This window comes from Falco biarmicus, chromosome 4 (genome assembly GCF_023638135.1).
Source record: "Falco biarmicus isolate bFalBia1 chromosome 4, bFalBia1.pri, whole genome shotgun sequence".
NCBI classification, from domain to species: Eukaryota; Metazoa; Chordata; class Aves; order Falconiformes; family Falconidae; genus Falco; species Falco biarmicus.
In genome coordinates this window covers 96,725,770-96,744,705 of record NC_079291.1, presented here as the reverse complement: position 1 = coordinate 96,744,705, position 18,936 = coordinate 96,725,770, and the positions used below count along the sequence as shown (strand labels likewise).

Here is an 18,936-nt window from a genome sequence, read left to right as displayed (position 1 = left end):
ATTCCTCTGATATTACAAAATACAAAAATATTTTCTCCAAACTCGCATTTACATTGCATTTACAACAATCGTGGAAATAACTTAGGCTCCCATACTGTCCGAGAGACAAATTACCTACTGACATGGCTAATGGAAAACAAAAATGTGTTGGAAAGCAAAAGCTATCAGCAAACTGATGATGAGAGTTGACAGTGGTAACCAAAACGTACGGACAAACAGAACTCAAAAGGGTGGCAGTATCTGGGAGAAAGAGGAAAAACTACTGGGTAAATATTACAGGCTAAAGTGAACTTTTTTTTTTTTTTTCCTCCAAAGAAAGATGTGCAAAATATATTCACCGTGCCCAGGATTATGACTATTTATAGAAGCCAGTCTACAACCTCCTTACAAATCCCTACTCTTTAGGTCTTTTTTGTTACAATAAAAGCACTTACATGATCTAAAACAGTGCAAGTTTGTGAGTTAATTTACATTCTCCCAAGGTGCCTAGCAAGGATGCCATTAGGATATGATACAGTTTTTGCTCTTCTGTCTTTTCCGGCTGTGCAACTGTCCCCTGCCACCCAGCGTGGAAGACTTGGGCACGCTGTATGAGCCGTATTTGTGCAGGAGCTCCTCGCTGGTCACGTACCGGAGGCGGGTGGGTTGGGGAATTGGCTCCCCGAGGAAATAGCCCTCGTTGTCGGACTCCGAAGAGGATGAGCAGGTCGAGCACCAGTCGTATTCAGCGAAGTAGGGCCCCCACCTCTCGCCCAAGTGGTTCTGCAAGGCGAGATCCGACACCGTCCGGGGACAGTGGCCATAGACGTCCCTGCGGGGACCCTGCTCCACTGTCTCTCTGCAGCTCCTCTGGTGCATGAACTGGTCGTAGTCTTCCCTGGCTCGCAGCAAGGGTCTCTCCTTCAGCCGGCAGCACTGCTCACTGGCCAGGTGCAGGGCGTTATCCGACCGGGAACGGCGAGACCGCCGGGGCCGGTGCGGGCGGTAATGCCGGTCATCATCCCGCAGGTTAGTTCGCCGGCGTGTGCGCTCGCTCATGGGGGTGTGCCTCGAGCCCTCCTGCGCCCCCAGCTTGCCCCCGGGCACCCCGCTGCCGTAGTCGAAGCTCTGGTGCATCTGCCCGTGCGACGGCCGCTCTCGGTACCCAAGGGGGCTGGCGAGGCCGTGCAGGTTCGGCTCCATGTCCTGGTACTGCTGCGCCGACAGCAGGCTGCGGACGGACTCGGCGCTGCGAAATTGCATGGAGGAGTTCAGGGTCCCCATGTTGCTCATCTTCTCCGAGACGTTCATGCCTGAGTCTTTGCTCAGGTCAGGCATCGAGAACCTGGAGAGATGCTCCTGGCGCTTGGCTCCACCATCTGCTGAGAGGCCTTTGCAGGGAAAGGGCAAAGGAAGGGAAAAAAAAAAAAAAAGAGAGTTAAGGAGGAGAATTTTTTTGTCAGCCGAGATGCAGGGAGAAGGCTGGGTTTGGCCCATGACTTGCTTTAAAAAATAACTTGGTGGTTTAGATGCTGTCCTGAAGAACCCTTTCAAGAGGATGATTTTTTTTTTCTTTAAAGAGCAGGCAGTTCCTCCTTTGGGGAAATCACACCAATTTAAGGTGTTTTGAGTTGGACTCCAAGTTGCTTTTCACAACTTCCTTCCCCATATGTCTACACTGAGTGTAACTTGATAGGAATAACTAGTGATGCCAGTGAGAAATTATGCGTCAGAGGTAACCTGAGGCCTCCTGCATGCTGAGATAACTAGGGTGCCATGATCCGGCACCCACACCTTGTGCAACAACAAAATGTTTGGAAAGACTGAACAATGTCAGGGGCAGCTGAAAATGGGGCCACTGACTAATTCAGGCTTGTCACCATGCTGCACTCCACAGGTCCCCCGAATGTCACCCACGGTGGGGACTGAAGGCGCAGCCATGGCCATGTGCAGGCAGTCGGGTTTCCCAGGAGGCAAGGAAACACCTGAGGGTCTGCTGGAGCTCCCTGTAAGAGCTGTCCTGCTGCAGGAGAGTCAGGCTATCCCTGGTGAGCTGCACGTGGGCAGGAGCCAGGAACAGCAGCTCCAGCTTGATGGGCTGCCCTGCTTGGGAAGGTGGCCCACTGGGTCTCTCCCACGTGCCAGCCAGACCTGAGCTCCTGCAAGCTGCTTTCCTCCAGCCCACAGCTCCCGCAAGGTGCTTTCCTCCAGCCTAGAAAGCCTTCACCTGGCAGCAGAGAAGGGGGGTTTCTGCTCAACACCTGCCCATCAACAAGAAACTCAATGCACTGCACATTGCCCTAGCCCTTGGCCTGTTTTATGGGTGTTTCCTGACTATTTTCTGACTATCTCCATGTTGGCTTGACAACTGGCAGCAGTCAGCGCTTGCATTGCAAGCTCAGGACAACATGTTTCGCAAGCTATTTCAAAGGAAATCCATTTCATCCCAAATCAAATGCAGAGTGTTTGCTTTGGCGCCCTTCTCCCCATCCCTCTCCGACAACCTCCCCATGCAGACCAAACGTGGAGAGCTGTGCACCATCAGCAGGATTTTCAACATGACGCACAGCCCTTATGCAATCGCTGAGAATTTATGACTTTGTAAATTAATTAAAAAAACCAACAACCCAACCCACAATTCAAGAATAAACTTCTTTTTGCCTTAACAAAAGCTGCTTACATTTCATCAAGAGCTCAGCTCCTTCGGCATTAACTGCTGCCTGCCAAACCTGAACAAGAACAAGGGCTGCTGTCACTAACCCTGCTCACGAGCTGCTTCAGGGTTTCTTTGGACTCAGCCTTAATAAGATCAACAGATCCTGCAAAGATGGGCAAGGTTTTCCAAATCTTCCACTCAGTGGCACCGGGGAGAGCTTTAGCACTTGAGCGCAAGCCGCCGCTGGGTCTCACATGGTTTGGCTTTGCTCCCCAAGTCCCAGCTGCTGCAGCCATTTCTCTCAGCTCTTTTGCTTTTCTGCTGTTAATGGGGATGTTTCTGGAGTTTATGATTACAGAGGAAGGTAAAGCAAAGGAGATCCCTGAACGCCGCAGGAAAAGGGAGAGGCTGGGTTAAAAAAAAAAAAAAAAAAAAAAAAAAGGAAAAGCCATGCTTTGTTTTGAAAAGCACACACTTTTCAAGCCAGCTTCATGCCTTTTTTTCCCTAAGCCACACTGATCTAGAAGCGAGCTAACCCAACCCTGCCCACTGCTCTTTGGAAACAGTCCTGCACAGGCTCCCCGTCCCCCCTGGGGACCTGCCTGCCCGTGCTCCCTGCTCCCGTTATGGGAGCAGGCAATTCCCAGCACGTGCCTCCTCCCCGCTGGAGCTGTGATCGCGGCCTTTGATCCCAGCGATGCCGTTTGGCACATCAGGCACTGCTCCCCATATCCCTCCTGTGCCACCATGGAGGAGCCCAGCAGCTCCCCCGGGAGGGAAAAGCAACTTGGTAACATGCACAAAAACCTCCCGAAAAGCCAGAATAACAGCGGGATTGCCCGTGGAGCTGATCCGAACGTGAATCACGGCCGCTGACAGCCGAATGTGGCCTTAATCAGATCTGTCAGACAATAGCTGATGCCAAGGAAAATGAGCCCTCGGTGACATTTATGCAACCCTTCATTAAGAGAACTGGCGCAGCTCTGCAATAAGAACGAGCAGCGGCAGCGCTGTGAGGGGAATATAGCTCCAAACACTGCAGGATGCTTCTGCGGCATCAGCAGATTGATTTTGGCAGCATCATTGGAGAGGGGCCGACCTCATCCCGCCTCACAGGGGTAAGGGGTGAGCCAGTGCTTCGCCCCCCCCTGCATAGCCAGCCGCATCGAGTGGTACCCATAGCTCTCGGCTCCCCCACCATGGCCACCTCTCTCCTCCAGTCCTGCATCCAGCCAGAATAAAACCAAGCATCTCGGGAGAGGTTCCAGAGACACGGAAAGAGCAAACCCCTATTCTCAAATTAAGACACACGTGCATCCTCCACATCACCGGCAGGAGTGCTGCATGCAGCTGCGGTGGCCGAGCGGGACGATGCGCGGTGAAACCTCTGTTTCTTTTTGCCAGGAGTAAAGCCAGCCATGATAAATGGGGCTCCCAGCTCCGGGAAAGGCAGAACCAGTGCTTCACAGGTTTACTTTATGCAGGATGGGGGGTTCCAGCCCCCTGCGCAGGCCTCCAGCAGACGCTGTGACTGCTTTTGTCTTTTCCCCTTCAAAGTGCTGGTCAGCCCAGGGGGCAGCAATTTCAGTGCAATACACGTACGGCTCATGCTCGGAGTGCAAGGTTTAATCAGTGATTATTAGGTCCAGGGGATGTTTCTGGCTGTTCATCCAGGCGGCCTGATTATAATTAAGCACACACATTTTAAGATCTTGAATTGCTGGGGAAATGTTGATTGTAAAAGGAATCCAGCACACTGCACGTACACACACCAGCATCGCCAGGGCACTTGGGGTGTGATGGAGCTCATGTTCGAGAGGCTGCAGCAAAGCCATCCCCAGACCCAACGGCTTCATTTCTGCATACGACACAATGGGAAACGTTCCTTGCTGAGGGCCAAATGCACCTTCCCAGGCCGATTTGGCAGGCTGCACGTGCACAAGCTTTTCTTTGGGAGCCACACCAGGGAACGACCCAGCAAGCAGGGTGGCCAGGGGCCAGGAAAGCTTTGTTTTCTCTGCTCACGGTGGCAGCGAACAATTTCTTCTGCTCCCTGAGGAGCAAAGCTGAGCTTTTATAGCATCACTGAAGACAACTGAGAGTTCCACATGACTCTGACAGTGCCCAGAGCAGTTACCAGGTCAACAATGCAACTTCTAACCCATGTGAACACAAAGGTGCCTCCAGGCTTAACTTTACATTTACACCAACGCAAGGTGTGAAGCATCGTGAGCAGAGGTCAGGCTCAGATTAGGCTTTCGAAGCTCCCTAAATGCTCCTGTCCCTCTCCACAGAGCCACAAAACCCCAGCAAGGCATAGCGGGAGCGAGCCAGGAGTGCTTCACTGACTGCAGCGAGTTGGGAGGACAGCAATAACCATTTATCTAAAATATTTCATCTAGAACATACAACCTAGGAGTAAAGTTTGAAAGAACAGAGGTTGTTTAGTCTAGAGAAGAGAAGGCTGAAGGGGATATAATAACAGCCTTCAAATGTGGAAAAAAATGCTTGCAAAGAGGAGGGGAATGCATTATTCTCTAGGTCTGCTGACCTCTTACAAAGACAATTTCAGCTTGGAGAAGAGGAAAACTCTTCCTGTGCAACCCCAGCAGAAGACAGTTGGGGCAGGCTCCGGCACCAGAGCATCTCCTGGGCCCCAGAAAGTGGCAGATGCCCGGGCACACGCAGGGATGCTCCGGGTCTCCGGTCCCATGCTACCCTGGGTGGCGCAACCGTGGCACCGACCCTCCTCTCCTGCAGTCGCTCCTCATTTCAGAGCTGCACCAGCGCATTGAGGCCCAATCTTCTTAAATTACCAGTATTTATTTACAGCCACTGCAGCTCCCTCTTAATGAAGTGTTTCATCTGGGAACACAGCTAATAACCCGCGCAAGCCCTAACCTGGAAGAAAGAGCACGCGAGGGGAGACCCCACCACGCAGCAGTGGTATTTTTCTAACAAGGAAACCTCAGAATCTGTTTCCCGAGGCCGTCCAGGGGCGCAGTAGCCCTGCCTCTGGCCCACAGCATGGGACAGTTGTTACCACATCCCTGAGCCCTTTCCAGGGGTGCAAACCCAGGTGTGACGTGCCGACCCCACCAGACTTCCCTTCTGCAAAACGATGCGCTCAGACCCTGAGCCCATCCATCAGCACCTGCCCTAGAGGCTCTTGCACTGGAAGAGGAGAGATGGCACCTGCTGCCACCAGCGTGGTGCACGGGCCGGTGGCTGTCCCACGGCCAGATTGCAGCCAGCACCATAGCACACGTGGACACGGCAGGTTACTTTGCTGCCGTTCTCCACTGCGTGGGGCTGCCAGGCTCAATATTTCACCCTGGAGCCTTGGAAACACACGCTTTTCAGATGAGCACAAGTGAAAGCTGTAGCTTGGCTGCGGGCATTCGATACAGAACTCCAGCTGGCTACGGTGCCAGGAACACAAAGCAGGTTTTTGATTAACATTAAAGTTTGTTAAGAACATGCTGTACCACCCCCTCTGAAGTCCTTCCCCACCCCTATTATGAACCATGTTTATCCCATAAACATTGCCAAGGGAAATAACAACAGAATAAGCAAAGCAACGGCACAAAGATATTCCTCGTGAGCATCACCTCTACAACCTTGCCACAACAAAGCACTCGGAGGTGCTTAAATCTCACCGTGTGCTTTGCTAAACCGGGGCTGCAAGTTGCATTAATTATGAATTATTAAACGAGTCGGCAAACGACAGCAAAGGGCCCACAGAGAGCACGTACGCTGGGTGCAAGGCTGGGAACGAAGTCCCCAGTGAGGGGCAGCAGCTCCCAGCCCCCATTAAATTAAACTCCCCACGAAGCTGGGCTAACACGGCAGCTAACATCCCACTGCAGAGACAGCATCGCCTGCTCCACCCTGGCTGGGGAATGCAAAAACGCTCTGGTTTAGGATATTGCAGACAAACAGGGCTATGCTGATGTTTGCTTCTTGCCTTTACATTTATCATAGTGTACACATACACCTGTGCATCGCAGCCCTCGCCACCTGAGCCCCATATGGGTGCCTGCCTGCACCAAAACCCCGCGCCCAGCCCCGACAGGCTGTTGAAATGCAGCTATACAGGTGCAGGAGGGGACGGTACCACATCTCTTGTGTCCAGCCCCCCATGCCAGAGCCTTCTCTCTCTCATAGCACCAAGCAGGCACATCCTCACCTCCCCTGAAACAGGGTTTATTTCAAGTTCAACCCTGAGAACTAAAAAGGAACTTCAGGAGAAACAGCCTGCCCAGGGCTTTGTTTATAGCTCAGCTTCGTCTCACTTCTGAGCGACCTCAGGGTGTGCAGAAATAAAGCAGAACCCTTCTATAAGTGGAAACCATGGAAAGTAAACAATTTGGGGGAAAGCGGAGTGCTCACTGTCCTGACAGCCTCCCATAGTGTGTCCCCCCAGGCCATCCCACGGGTGTCACAGCCCGTTTCCCATGCGATCAGTCCCTCCATCCTGATCTGATCACTCAAGGAAGCCCCTACACACGGGTGCTGCCTGAGAAAGGGGTTGGATTTTCACCGAGAAGCACCCCTGTAACCCCTGTGTCGGCGCCTCCAGCGCCTGCGCTCTCCCAGGGTGGCCGGCACGCTGGGTTGGGGGCGAGATGCTATTGCTTCCCCCAACATCTCCTTCCAGAAATCCATTTCGGCTCTGCCTCTGGTTTGGTTGTTACCCCACGGCTTTGGCATGCCCATGCATGAGACCGAAGGGGTGGAAGTCTGCACGTGGCTGGCCCCCACGGTAAGCCCACCAAACCTCCCATGGCTGAGCAGCAAAAGGTGGGTGAGGGGGAGAAAAAACACTCCTGGCAGTTTTACAGTGTTTTGGCATTGGCCCCTTGGGATGGAAAACCTCTGTCTTCGCATGCTGGGTTTCAAAATGACCCAGCTTGGACTGGGAAATGTTACATCTGTGATTCAAAATTGCAAAAATCTCCCCAGGGATCCCATCTTCTGACTTGGAGTAGTTTTATGCTGCCCGTGTCTGTGGGAAAGAGGCTGGTAGGAGCGCACGGGAGAGGTGGGAGCCTCCTTTTTCTTAGAAAAAGTCAGGAATGGCCAATGTGTTATTTTCTGACTTGCAAAACTCAGCTGAAGCGCCCGGGGCAGCTGCCCTCTCCAGCCCAGGGGGCCGAGGAACACCTGTGGGATGCAGTGCCACTGGGGACATGGGTATGGGCACCAGCCCCCAGCCCCCTCGCCCCCTCACTGCTATCCCTGCGGCTGTTCCGGAGCTGCTCCCAGGCCCTCAGTGCAGAAGAGACTGGGCCATTGAATGCTTCTCCAGAAAATACAGCCCTGCCCCTCAGAAAAAGGGCTTTTCCTTCTCCCCCTGGCTGCACCCCACCTTTCAGCTCCTCCTCAGGCAGAGGAAGAAGAGGGGACTAGAGGCAGATGATGCCATCAGGTCACTCTGCAACTCAGACGTGCAGGGATCAGTGCTGACTGACCCATGTGCATATCCATACGTTTTTTCTCTCTGCTTTCTGGGTATATCACAGTTGTCTAGTCCTGGAAAAACAAGCTGTTGGGGGCCTTCGGACAGGAGAAACGTGTGCCATACATGTGACAGCCCATTCCACCCTGTAATGGCACCAGCTTAACTTCTTGTTTTCCTGGGTTTATGCCTGCGACAGACAAGGCTGCTACCTTCACCCAAGCTCAGTTTCTGAAGGAATACTTGAAATCTATTTCTCCTTTTGCATACAAGAGCATCACCGTTCAACACGCCTCCTACCTCCAAAGCACGTCAGCTCTCTGCAAGCTGCACACAAAGACACTGTTCCCAGAGAATAATGTTTAGCCCGCAGGTACTTTCTTAAGTGGGCTATTTGACCAGCTGGCATTTTGTGGAAATGACTGCTTGGAATCAGCAGAGATCAGCTCTTGATTTCTAATTCAGCTGCTAGGCACGTACAGTGCCTGCAAATTTTAGAGGGCAACACAAGCACAGGCAGAACAAGGCAGAGCACAAGCACTGGGAGCAGGCTGTGATGGACCAAGTATCTTCTGGGAAGTGATTAACCTCTGGTAGGATCAGGCTCCTCCTCATGAGAAAAGCTTTCTGGACAAACTCCATCTTAGTCTGGTCCTGATTGCTTAATGAAGGGTGCTACGGGGTAAACATTGCTACAGCATTCACTGTTTTGTATTGTTCCTAGTGCCATAAAAAAAAAAAAAGGCAAAAGCAGCCAAAGGAAAGAAAAAAGGAAAGATAATACAAAATCAGCAAAAATGAGCTCTCCCTTGGAAAATGTGCTGGAAAATGTGTTTTGCTCTCTGCCTCTCCATCTAACAGCCACGTTGGGCAGGAGAAGGACCCACTCTCCAAGAAGCTGTAGTGGATTGGAGTCTGTTGTAGCCTTCAGTTGATGGCAGACAGATGAATTCCGACAGAAATGTGGGAAAAAAGGAGAGATGCCCTGTAGCATCAGGGAACTCTGCCCTTTGCCAGTGGACGTGTTTAAATCACATCAGCACTTGTGGCAACTACACAAGCACAAACCGGAGGACAGCAGAGACCCTCCCGTCTAATCTGAACCCTGAAACAGAGCGGGAGGGTCACAGCTACCTCTGCAATTCAAGTGTGCTGGTGCACTGCGAGCCATGGTGAGACAGCAGAGCACAGCCGAGCATTTTAAGGGCAAGTGCCCAGCATTAACAGTGTCCCATCTCTTTACTAACTTGCAAGGAACTGTCTTTGAAGAGATCAAGTAGAGCCTGGCTGGTAAGGTGAAAATCTGGGGTCTTGCAGGAGACTGGGAGTCACCATAGATCTTGTCCCACCCAGTGGGTGACCCCTGACCCAGCACTGAACGCATTACAGATATCCTAGGGACAATCTCTCCTTACAGGAGGCAGCCCTCTGGCCAGAGGACAGGGACTACCGCTGCACACCCCGTGAGTTATCTGCTTCCACCAGCGTCTCCAGCTAATTAGTAGTTAGATTCTAATAGAAACATCACAGCAAAATCTGCTGCCAGGGAGGGACCAGCTTTTAACATGCGCTCTGCAGGGCAGGGACTGTTTGCCCTTCAGCTCCCTATAAAAAAAAGGAACGTTTTCAGCAAAGCCATAAAATGTTAGATGGATGCGGTGTTAATTATTTCACTTTATAAGGTGGAGCAACTGTGCAGCATCGGTAGCTCAAAGGGACCTTGTATGTGGATGACTGGAAGCCTCTTGCAAAGCAGAGCCTGGGGCATGCGGGGTGGAGGGCACATGGTGAGCCGGACCCCTGGGCTGCGTTGTGGGGGACTTCATGGCAGTGCTTGCTGGGCAGCTTGCTCGGCCCCGGCAGGGAGTGTGGGGACAGAAAAAGCCAGGCAGTGAGCTGCTGTGTCCTGACACCTCCTGCCCAAAAACCTGCTCTGCCATAGACCTCAGCCAGGTCACCAAATCTCCCTGTCCTCAAAACATTGCCTATTAAATGGGATGATAATTGTGACCTCCATAATTGCACAGGGTCCTGGGGGACCTGCCTGTTACTGCTGCAGTGCCTCCCAGCTCAAGATGAGCCAGGTCCCAGAGCAAAGAAAATTATTAGAATCTTACACATTAATAAAAATGTTATCACCTTACTCTGCAGAGAAACTGCTTAAATTCATTGCAAGCCCCATCATGCTGAGCATCTGCTCCAGAAAGCAGGAAAGAAGCGAGTCCCTAAGGCAGGCACTACAAGTAAGGGAATTCATATTTTGGCTGCATATGTAGGATGGATGCCTGTGGAAAGTCTCCCTCCCAGCGTTTTAAAAATGGGCTTCTAAAACGAAAGATAGAATGATTTTCACTCTAATACGAAGGCCTTGCCATGTTTCCCGTCCCTTGACCTGTATCCCTGATAACTTGTTACACTTCAGCTCCAAAGCATGCAACAGCTCCTCTAATACTCAGAGATTGCTCATCTGAACTCTGTGTTGCTCAAGACTCTCTGTACTGATGGGGTTTACACAATATGAGTTTTCAGGCACATGAGTGGCTTTGGAAATGTGGAGCTTTACTTAGGGAAATTTTGTTTTGGAGAGCAATTCCCAACTCCCTCGCCATTTCCCATCTATTTTTCCTCTGTGTATACACGAGGCTGTTTGAGCAGAACCCTCTCCAGCTCATTAGCTTCTCCTCTCCCCCCTTGCTTTGCCACTGGCCAGTTAGGGAGATCCTGGCTGAACACAGAGATCATTTCACATTTTGGCACGGGGCTGGCAGCTTCCCTAAACAAACACACTGAAACCCAGGAGCAAGGCGAGGAGGCACGGGTGTAGCAGAGCAAACCTGTCCATCCAGGTGGGGCAGAGCACCGAGATCGGGCTCAGGGGTGCTCAGATCTGCGGGGTCCGGCGATGCTCGCTGGCGCATCCCCACCACCTGGTACCAGCATCCCGTGGGGGGCCCTCGGAGCAGGGTACCACACACTCCCCAGGCTGCTCGCTGCATTGCCACTGACAGCAAGACAGACGTTTTGCAGGAGATGGGTGCAGGACCTGCCCAAATCCAAGCAATGCTTGGCTGGAACAGAGAAAAGCTGGGGGAGAGGCAAAGAAAAATCAAGGCAGTGTCTCTGGCAAGCAAACCAGGCTCAGTGTTTTCCTTTCCAAGAAGTTTTCTGCCGAGGGGCTCGGAAGAAAGTGATAGCTGTGCCAGACGAGCGCAGCTGTCCAATAAAGCAAACTACAGCAGGAGGGGGTGCACAGGGGACTGAGCCCCCCCAGTGCTGAGCTGCGGACCACAGCCCTGCTGCAGACATGTCCGTGCATGCACACCCATCCCTGCAGCCGCAGAATGAAACCCAAATATGTTCGGGGTGAGAAGACTGAGAAATACTACCCTGGGATGTGTTCATGAGAAATGGGCTCAGCCTGACGGGACAAGCATCTTGCCTGGCTTTTCCCTGCAGTTTCTACCAGGGGATTGAGGAAGAGGGGAAACAGAGCCGTGTGTAAATGGGGAGGAATTGCTTTTAACTAGTCACATGCTCAAGGACTGCGTGACATGCAAACGGGGTTAACTGGGCCTATTTCAAAGCATTTAAAAATATTTTTAGCCTGCAAGAGCAGCTGACAGCAGTCCTTCAAGCACTGAAGGCTGGAATCGGCCTCTGTGTTAGCAGCTGGCCTTGATTTTTCTCCCCTCTTCACAAAAGGGAGGATTAAAGAGTCTGAAAACATTTGTTTTGAGCTATAAAGAAAGGCCAGTCATCTATAAAGCCCTGCATTTAGTAAACAAGCAAGCAAAGCGAGAGGGGGCTGCTGGGCACACTGCAGCCAGGCAGGCAAGCCCAGGGTACCGCACGGCCGTCCCCAAGCTGCCCGTCACTCCCGTAATGGGAAGACACCCATCATGGCACTGACCCACACAAGGGACCCCATCGGATGGAGGAGGTCCTGGGGTGGTGGCAAGGTGACAGGAGCGGAGGTGACGTACCTGTTGCGTTGGAGAGCGCGAGGGACTCCATGGAGCCACGGGGAGTCTGCTCGGTGGGTGTCAGGTCCTCTGTGAACTTGAGGGCATTGATGGGGTGCCGGGTGCGGCACTGCGGTGTCGGCATCCCACCTTCCTCTTCCTCTTCGTACTTGGGGACTTTGAGACTTCCTCTGGTCTCAGGGAAGCTCTGGTTGGACATGTCACTGTAGCTTTCCTGTGAGCGAAGTCTCCCTGAGTAATAGTCCTCTCTGCAGTCCTGGATGAAGCTGCCACCATGGCTCTTCATCGCCAGCGAGGAGCTCCTCTTTGGGTTGCTGAAATGTTTCGCCCATAAATCCGGCTGCGAGCTCGGGACCTGGCTGGGGTTATAGGAGGTCCTTATGTTGCACTGGCTGAGAAGCTGCAGAGGGCTTTGGGACTGACTTTGCTCCATTTTGCTCCCGTAGTGATAGAGCTCGTCCCGGCTCCTCCACAGGTGGTCCCTGTTGAGGCTCGGCGTCTGGCTGGCCAGGCTCAGCAAATCCATCTGCAGGGACAGCGGGTCCACGTCAGTGGAGAGGCGGTTGGAGGTGACCTGCAACTGGTTGCATGGGCTGCGTGCCCCCTCCTCGCCCTTCCCCTTGTTCTTGCCGATCTTGGCACTGCGGCGGGACTCCTTGGCTCGTGCGCTCTGGAAAGCAGAGTCGGAGGAGTCGGAGCCGTTGGGGTCGTCGCCAACGCTGCAAGCCCTGGAGCAGAAGATCTGCCCCTGCTTGGGCAGGAAGGGCCGTCCCAGCAGAGACTTCTTGCACTGCGCGCAGCAGAAGCAGGTCTCAGTGGCGTGCCAGTGCTGGCCGTCATACGTCATCTGGCCCTGGTCAATACCTTGAGGGGGAAGATGCACAGTGTCACACTCAGCCTGCCTACATCACTTCACACTGCACTTAACGCACGCAGCCCCTACGAGCGACACGCACCCAGGCTTGCTCTTGAAAGCCCTTCAGCAGGGCTGCTCCAGTGTGTGAAGTTAAGCCCATTTCTAATTCCTTGCAGGCTGCAGGTCTTTGCTCGGGAGTTACTCAATGCTGGGAAAGGCAGCAGGACTGAGCCTCAAGCTATTTTGTATTAAATGGGGATATTTCCGATCATAAAGCAAAGGAATGCAAGAAGTTCTCCATAAAGTCCTTGAAGTCAAAGCAATAATATGCTGCCTATTTAAAAAAAAACAAAAAAGCCTCCAGCTGAACCATAATGAGGAATTTGTGCTGCCTTGGTTAAGTATGTAACAGAGAAGATGACAGCCCTGTCCCTCACTGCTACTGCGGCCCCATCCTAACTTTATTTTGGCTGCTGGGGCCCCTTTCCAAAAGGAAGCGGAAAGAGCCGGCCCCAGGGATCTGAGTGCACACCCTTGCCTTGCAGCCAGCCACATTTGGGGTAGCCCCCGCCAGCCCACCCCGGGCTAAATAAAGGAGTTGATGGAGATACTCTGTCCCCTGCCAGCAAAACCCTGGGGAGCACACGCCTGCTGCATGCACAGCACTCTTGGTCAGAGCCGTAAGCAAAGCTCCTGAGGTTTCAATTATAACATTTATTCACTTGTTTAAGCTGTTGTTCATGGCAAAAGCCCCCGTTACCTGAGAAACTGCTGTGCACAGCGTGGGCTGGCCGGCACGGCGGGGTGCTGCACCGCACGTGTGCACAGCGCGTGCTTGCACACCCGCCGCAGCGTGCTGCTGGGGGGGCCGAATGCTGCCGGGTAATTTGCAAATGAACAGTACGTTAACAGTCCGTTTTATTCCAAGCTAAATTTGGTTTAGCGTAATTGTTTTTTCTTCCTCTGTTATAATGAGCGGAATGCTTTTATACAGGCTGGAGCGCTAGGCTTGTGGACAAAGGAGAGACAAGACGATGGGTGGGATTTTATCAGCTCCTCTTCCATCCCAATGAAGCCATGTCACAGAGCAAGGAGCAGTCTCCTTACTCCATCCTCGGCTACCCAACCCAAGCCTTACAAGTCTTAAGCACAGGCTCACCTTTGATTTACGTGGCTCTTAAGCACAACACTCGGTGACTACTATAAGCAACTTGCAGCAAAATGGCTGCAGTCCCTCCTTTGCTAGAAATGTGCAGATATGCACCAAAACAGGCATTTTGCCCCAAAAACCTGACAGTCAGCAGGCTCCAGCCAGGCGGACGGAGGGGAGGACAGCAGATGGGGGAAGCATGAGAGAAGAGCGTGTGCGAGAAGCATTAACAGCTGCTTCTTCACCGCTCTGCAGCTGAGCTTTTGGGAAGGATGTGCTGCAGGTCACAGCAAACATGTCCTCCAAGTGCTTCACTGAAGCCCTGAGTTTTCCTCCCCCCGGGCCATCTGGCCACTGCACAAGAGCAAAACGGTTGGGTTTTTTCCTCTCCCTGCAGCCCATGAAACACTGGAACACGTGAGCTCACCTCCATGGACAAAGGAAGGGCTGCCCGCGGGCCCGCGAGCAAATGCTCAGTCAAGTGGCAAACGGACCAGGGCGAGCAGTGAGGCGGCTTCCCAGCCCACCCCGCTTCCCAACCCCGAGCACTGGGGGCACAGCTAGCCCCCAGAACAAAGTATATTTTATATTGTTGTTCTAGGAACAGTTCTCGACTGATGCATTATTTCTTTTTTGTCCGAGAACATCTATCTGTGCGTTGATTAAAAAAGGCAAACAGAAACAATAATGATGCCTAAAGAACAAGCATCTTTCCTGTCAGTAGCCCATTAACTCACGCCATCCTTTGGCACGCTTGGCTGGGAAAAATCTGAGAGTCGAAGAGCCAGCCTGCTTACAGAAAAATGAGATTTAGAGGGGAAAAAAATGTGCATTATATTAGGACAGAGAAAGCTTTCACTAGTTGCAACAGCTCCAGAGGTTGCTTTCTGACAGTCCTTCCTTCTCTGACCCCAAAAAGGGATAAGCAGTGGGTTACCCAAACAAATTACTGTGCTAGCTCCTTGGTGGCGATGCAAGAGGGGCACGAGTCTCTTTGGATGCCCCAGGGCTGGAGCAGACCCCAGCCGCAGGCAGTCCTGCTCACAGCCCAGGTTGTTGTCAAAGGCTTAATGCAAGAGCCCTCGTTGCCAGAAATGACCTTGCAAGCAGAGGTTTGCCCCGCTCGCACCCAGCCCCGCGCTCGCCCCAGGGCTGGGGGACGGTGGCACGTACCGATGTGCTGGGCGCAGGTGTCGCAGTACTCGGCGTAGAGGGACTCAAAGCAGCTGCAGCAGTACGGCCTGCCATCCTTCATGATGTACCTCTGCCCTCCCAGCACCGTCTCGCATTCAAAGCAGCAGAAGTGCTTCATGTGCCAGTGCCGCCCTTCGGCCTCGGTGCATTCGTCGGCAAAAATGATCTGGGTGGGGGAGACAAACACGGAGCAGAGTCGGTCAGAAAGGGGATCTGGGATGTGGGCACCAACCTTTGTTCTCCTGCCCGTGCATGACAGCTCTGACCTTTTGTTCATGCCACCTCCAAATTTTACAGCTACTTCCCCTCCCTGTTCTGCACAGGGAAACTCCCTTGGCTCGGCTTAGCTCAGGGGCACCCATCTAGCTCAGGGGCACCCATCGCTTCTCAGGGAAACCCATTAAAATGCAAATACCTCAGGACCGTGTCAGTGCACGGACTACAAAGCGTTAAGGCAGAGCTCGCAGTAACGTGCTCCTAAGCACATCCATCAGCAGGAGGGGTCGATCAGGGTAATAAACACCCTTATATACAGCCTATTGATCCGGCGGACTATTGAAGAACACTTACTAAAACACATTTATCTGTCTCTGAAACAGGGACCTGAGTAAAAAGGGTGAGCAGAAACACAAGTGGCAGCACTCTGGAGGGGAGAGAAACGGAGCTAACTAGCTCCTCACCATCACCTCTACCCCAGCCTGTGTGCTTATAAAAATGATTGCAGTCGTTAGACTAGTGAGGAAACTGAGGCACAGAGCGCTGCTAAGGGTGGGCTGGTGAAGCGGCCATCTCAAATGTTTTCAGCACATGCTTTCTTGCTTCCCATCCCCACCCCTGTGCTTCCCATCCCCACCCCATCTCCACTCCCAAAGCCAAGCCAGAGGAGCAAGCAGTGCCCAGCTCTTCTCCCTGGCTCTCTGCCCTGGCACAGGTCACACCAAAAGCTTTCCCTCTGCAGTTCCTCTTACCCCTGAGTTACCCTTTCTCAAAATTAGCGACGGATATTCCAGGGGAAGAAATGCATGTTAAAGATGGAGCTGAATGAAAGACTTACATGAGAATTTGCAGGGATAAAAAGTACATGAAAAAAAAATTACCCAGCCTACGCCACAAGGAAATAAGGCCAGTTGAATAGTTAGGAGTTGTTTTTTTACTGGTAACGTTACAAATCTAATTGGATACATACGTCAATGTTCCTTATATTTGAAGTGCATATAGCCTTGGATATTTACTATTACACGCTTGCATAGATGGGACATGGTATTTTATAGTACATATGGTTTTCCACACTATGGTTTTCATAACTTTAAAAGCCAGAACAATTTCCTTCACCAGCCTTTTAAACAGAGATTGACACTTGAGAAACGCTCTGAGGCGACTCTGTAGTTTTCTGTATTCGTTTTGTATTCCATTTGTTCAGCTTCCTATAGCCTGTTAATCGCCTCTCTCAGAGCCTATTTCAGCTCAGCGTGTACCCAGACACTACCGCCTTGTAGGAAATACAGCAGCCATCCACCAGAGGCTTCTTCTGGGGGAAGAGAGGGGAAGGGAGGACCACCACACACAGCTGGACTAAAATCACACAGCACGGGGGCTGCGCTGTTGCTGCAAACACTCATGGATGTTTCAGCTCCCTCAGCTCCTTGCGTGTAGCTGCAAATTGGTCTCAGAACAGTCCCAGGCAGGCTGCAACTAAAAATCCCCGAGACGCTCACCTGAAACCTCAGGCAAAGCTTGCATGAACCCTTGGCAAACCTCAACCATCGTATTTCATGTGCATGACCCACGTAGAGGCCAGGGTGGATGGAGGGGAAATACCATCTAGCTGGCAAAAGGGACCCTCTCAACCCACCCCCACGGGCAGCATCCGTGGCAGAAGCTGGGGCGAGCTGGCTCTTACCTCGTCGCACGCTGCGCAGCGGGGCTTGAGGCACTCGGCGTGGTGCCTGCCACAGTAGATCTTCCCGTCTTGGTAGAAGTAGATCAGGTCGACCAGCAGCTCGTTGCAGACGCTGCAGATGAAGCAGGGAGGGTGCCAGCAGACGCCGTGCCCCGCTCGCGAGGCGAAGACGGCCATGTCCCCCCCGTTGATCTGGCCACCACACTGTCGGAAAAGCGGGTGTTTAGCGGGGGGGACGGACAAGCCCGCTGCCACCCATCGCCAACCAGCTGCTTTCACAACTGTGGCAGAAGAAGGTGCTAATTCACAGCTCCTTTCTGGTCTCTCTTATCTCTTTTCATCTCCATTTTGTGGCCAGGATATCAACAGCTTCCCCCCCTGCACAAGGCCAGGAGATGAAGTGGCTGCTCCGCATCAAATACTGCGGGGTACTCTTGGCAGGCACCCCAACAGACCCCAGCGCTTGTAGCTGGCAGGGGGCATGGGGTGGGCGCTGCTCCCGCGAGCTTCACTTAACTTTGGTGATTCAAAAGCCTCCTGGCTTGTGCCAGTCTGTCAGCTGCTACCCACCTGCTCGCAGATGGCTCCCGTCATGGTTACAGGGAATGGCCGGACATTGCCTCTCCCTAAATTTTCCCTCTTCCTTTGGTTGCTGAAGAGTTTGAGCTCCCTCTTCTCCTCTTCATCCAACGAATTGCAATAGCGAACCTAAAAAACACAAGTGATGCTCAATGTTACGGGTGTCACTGGCTCCCCGGCCAGCATGTCACACTGCCCCACAAGCTCTGCTGAAGCTCCGCGTGGGGGTTACGCAGACAAACCCTGCCCTTGGCTGGGGGAGGCTGGAGAAACACAGGGCTTCGGTCATCCCGGGGTCCAGTCAACATTTCAAGCGGTAGAGATGAGAAGAAAGGGCAAGGAGGAAGATGGCTCTTTGGGTGCTCGGTTTTTAGGAAAATCTTAAAAGTTGGGTCCTCAGACTCCCGCCCAGACCAGCAGCCAGACTGACACTTTTCCTGCTTTCTTTACCAGCCCCCTTAAGGCAGAGGTCTTACAGCAGCTTCAAAATATTTTATTGGCATTTCAAGAGCACAGCCCCTTTTCCCTGTGCAAATGATGGAGCTATCTGGGAACTACTCTTCCAGCACTGGGTCAAGTTTGTATGTTGCAAAACCTCTGCATAGAAGGTAATAAGGAAATAAGTAAAATAAAAGGATACAAACAATGAATGATGCAATTTCCCCGAAGCTTGTAAAACTGAGGTTTTCCTGGCTATTTTCATCCCGCAGGCTTAGCTCTTGGCTTGTTGCATCTCAATGGAGAATACAACTGAAGAGCCAAGGTGGCCACGTGTAGCACCAGTGCCCAGCCCAGCCTCCGTTACTTTGGAGCGTAGGCTCACGGAGCCGAGCAGGATTATTCACATGAGTGACCAACACAACTTGAATTTTCAAAGGAGCAAAACTAAGCACAAGGGGAAACCGGATGCAAAAACTGCCAATTTGCAGAAAATACACGCAGTCTCGTGCCTCCAGCTTACAGCAGCACGTAGCAGCGTTCACGTGTATTTACTCTGACGCTGCTCGGCTGTCAGAGGCTGTGGGTTCTCAGCAGCTGCCAGGGAAGGCAGTCGGGCGGGTTGGGGCCCGAGGGTGTACGGGAAGAAGCCCCTACCCGGTGCCTGGAGCTCCCCCGGCGCTGGCAGCGCTGCGCTGTGCCCATGGCACCCAGCCACGCGCAGGAAAACTCGTTAAAAT

The 18,936-nt window shown here is 52.5% G+C and overlaps 1 protein-coding gene across 2 annotated transcripts in view; it reads right to left on the bottom strand.

Moving 5' to 3' along the window:
- Positions 1 to 247: 247 nt before the first annotated feature.
- PRICKLE2 (prickle planar cell polarity protein 2) overlaps positions 248 to 18,936 on the bottom strand; it is a 109,034-nt gene continuing 90,345 nt past the window's right edge. For both annotated transcript variants that reach the window (XM_056337969.1, XM_056337970.1), the window contains 5 exons: positions 17,750 to 17,887; positions 17,180 to 17,383; positions 15,259 to 15,445; positions 12,080 to 12,943; positions 248 to 1,370 (listed from right to left, as the gene is read on the bottom strand). In XM_056337969.1, the coding sequence (XP_056193944.1) occupies positions 502 to 1,370; positions 12,080 to 12,943; positions 15,259 to 15,445; positions 17,180 to 17,383; positions 17,750 to 17,887 (2,262 nt within the window). In that variant the 3' untranslated portion in view covers positions 248 to 501. The remainder of the gene's footprint in view (positions 1,371 to 12,079; positions 12,944 to 15,258; positions 15,446 to 17,179; positions 17,384 to 17,749; positions 17,888 to 18,936) is intronic.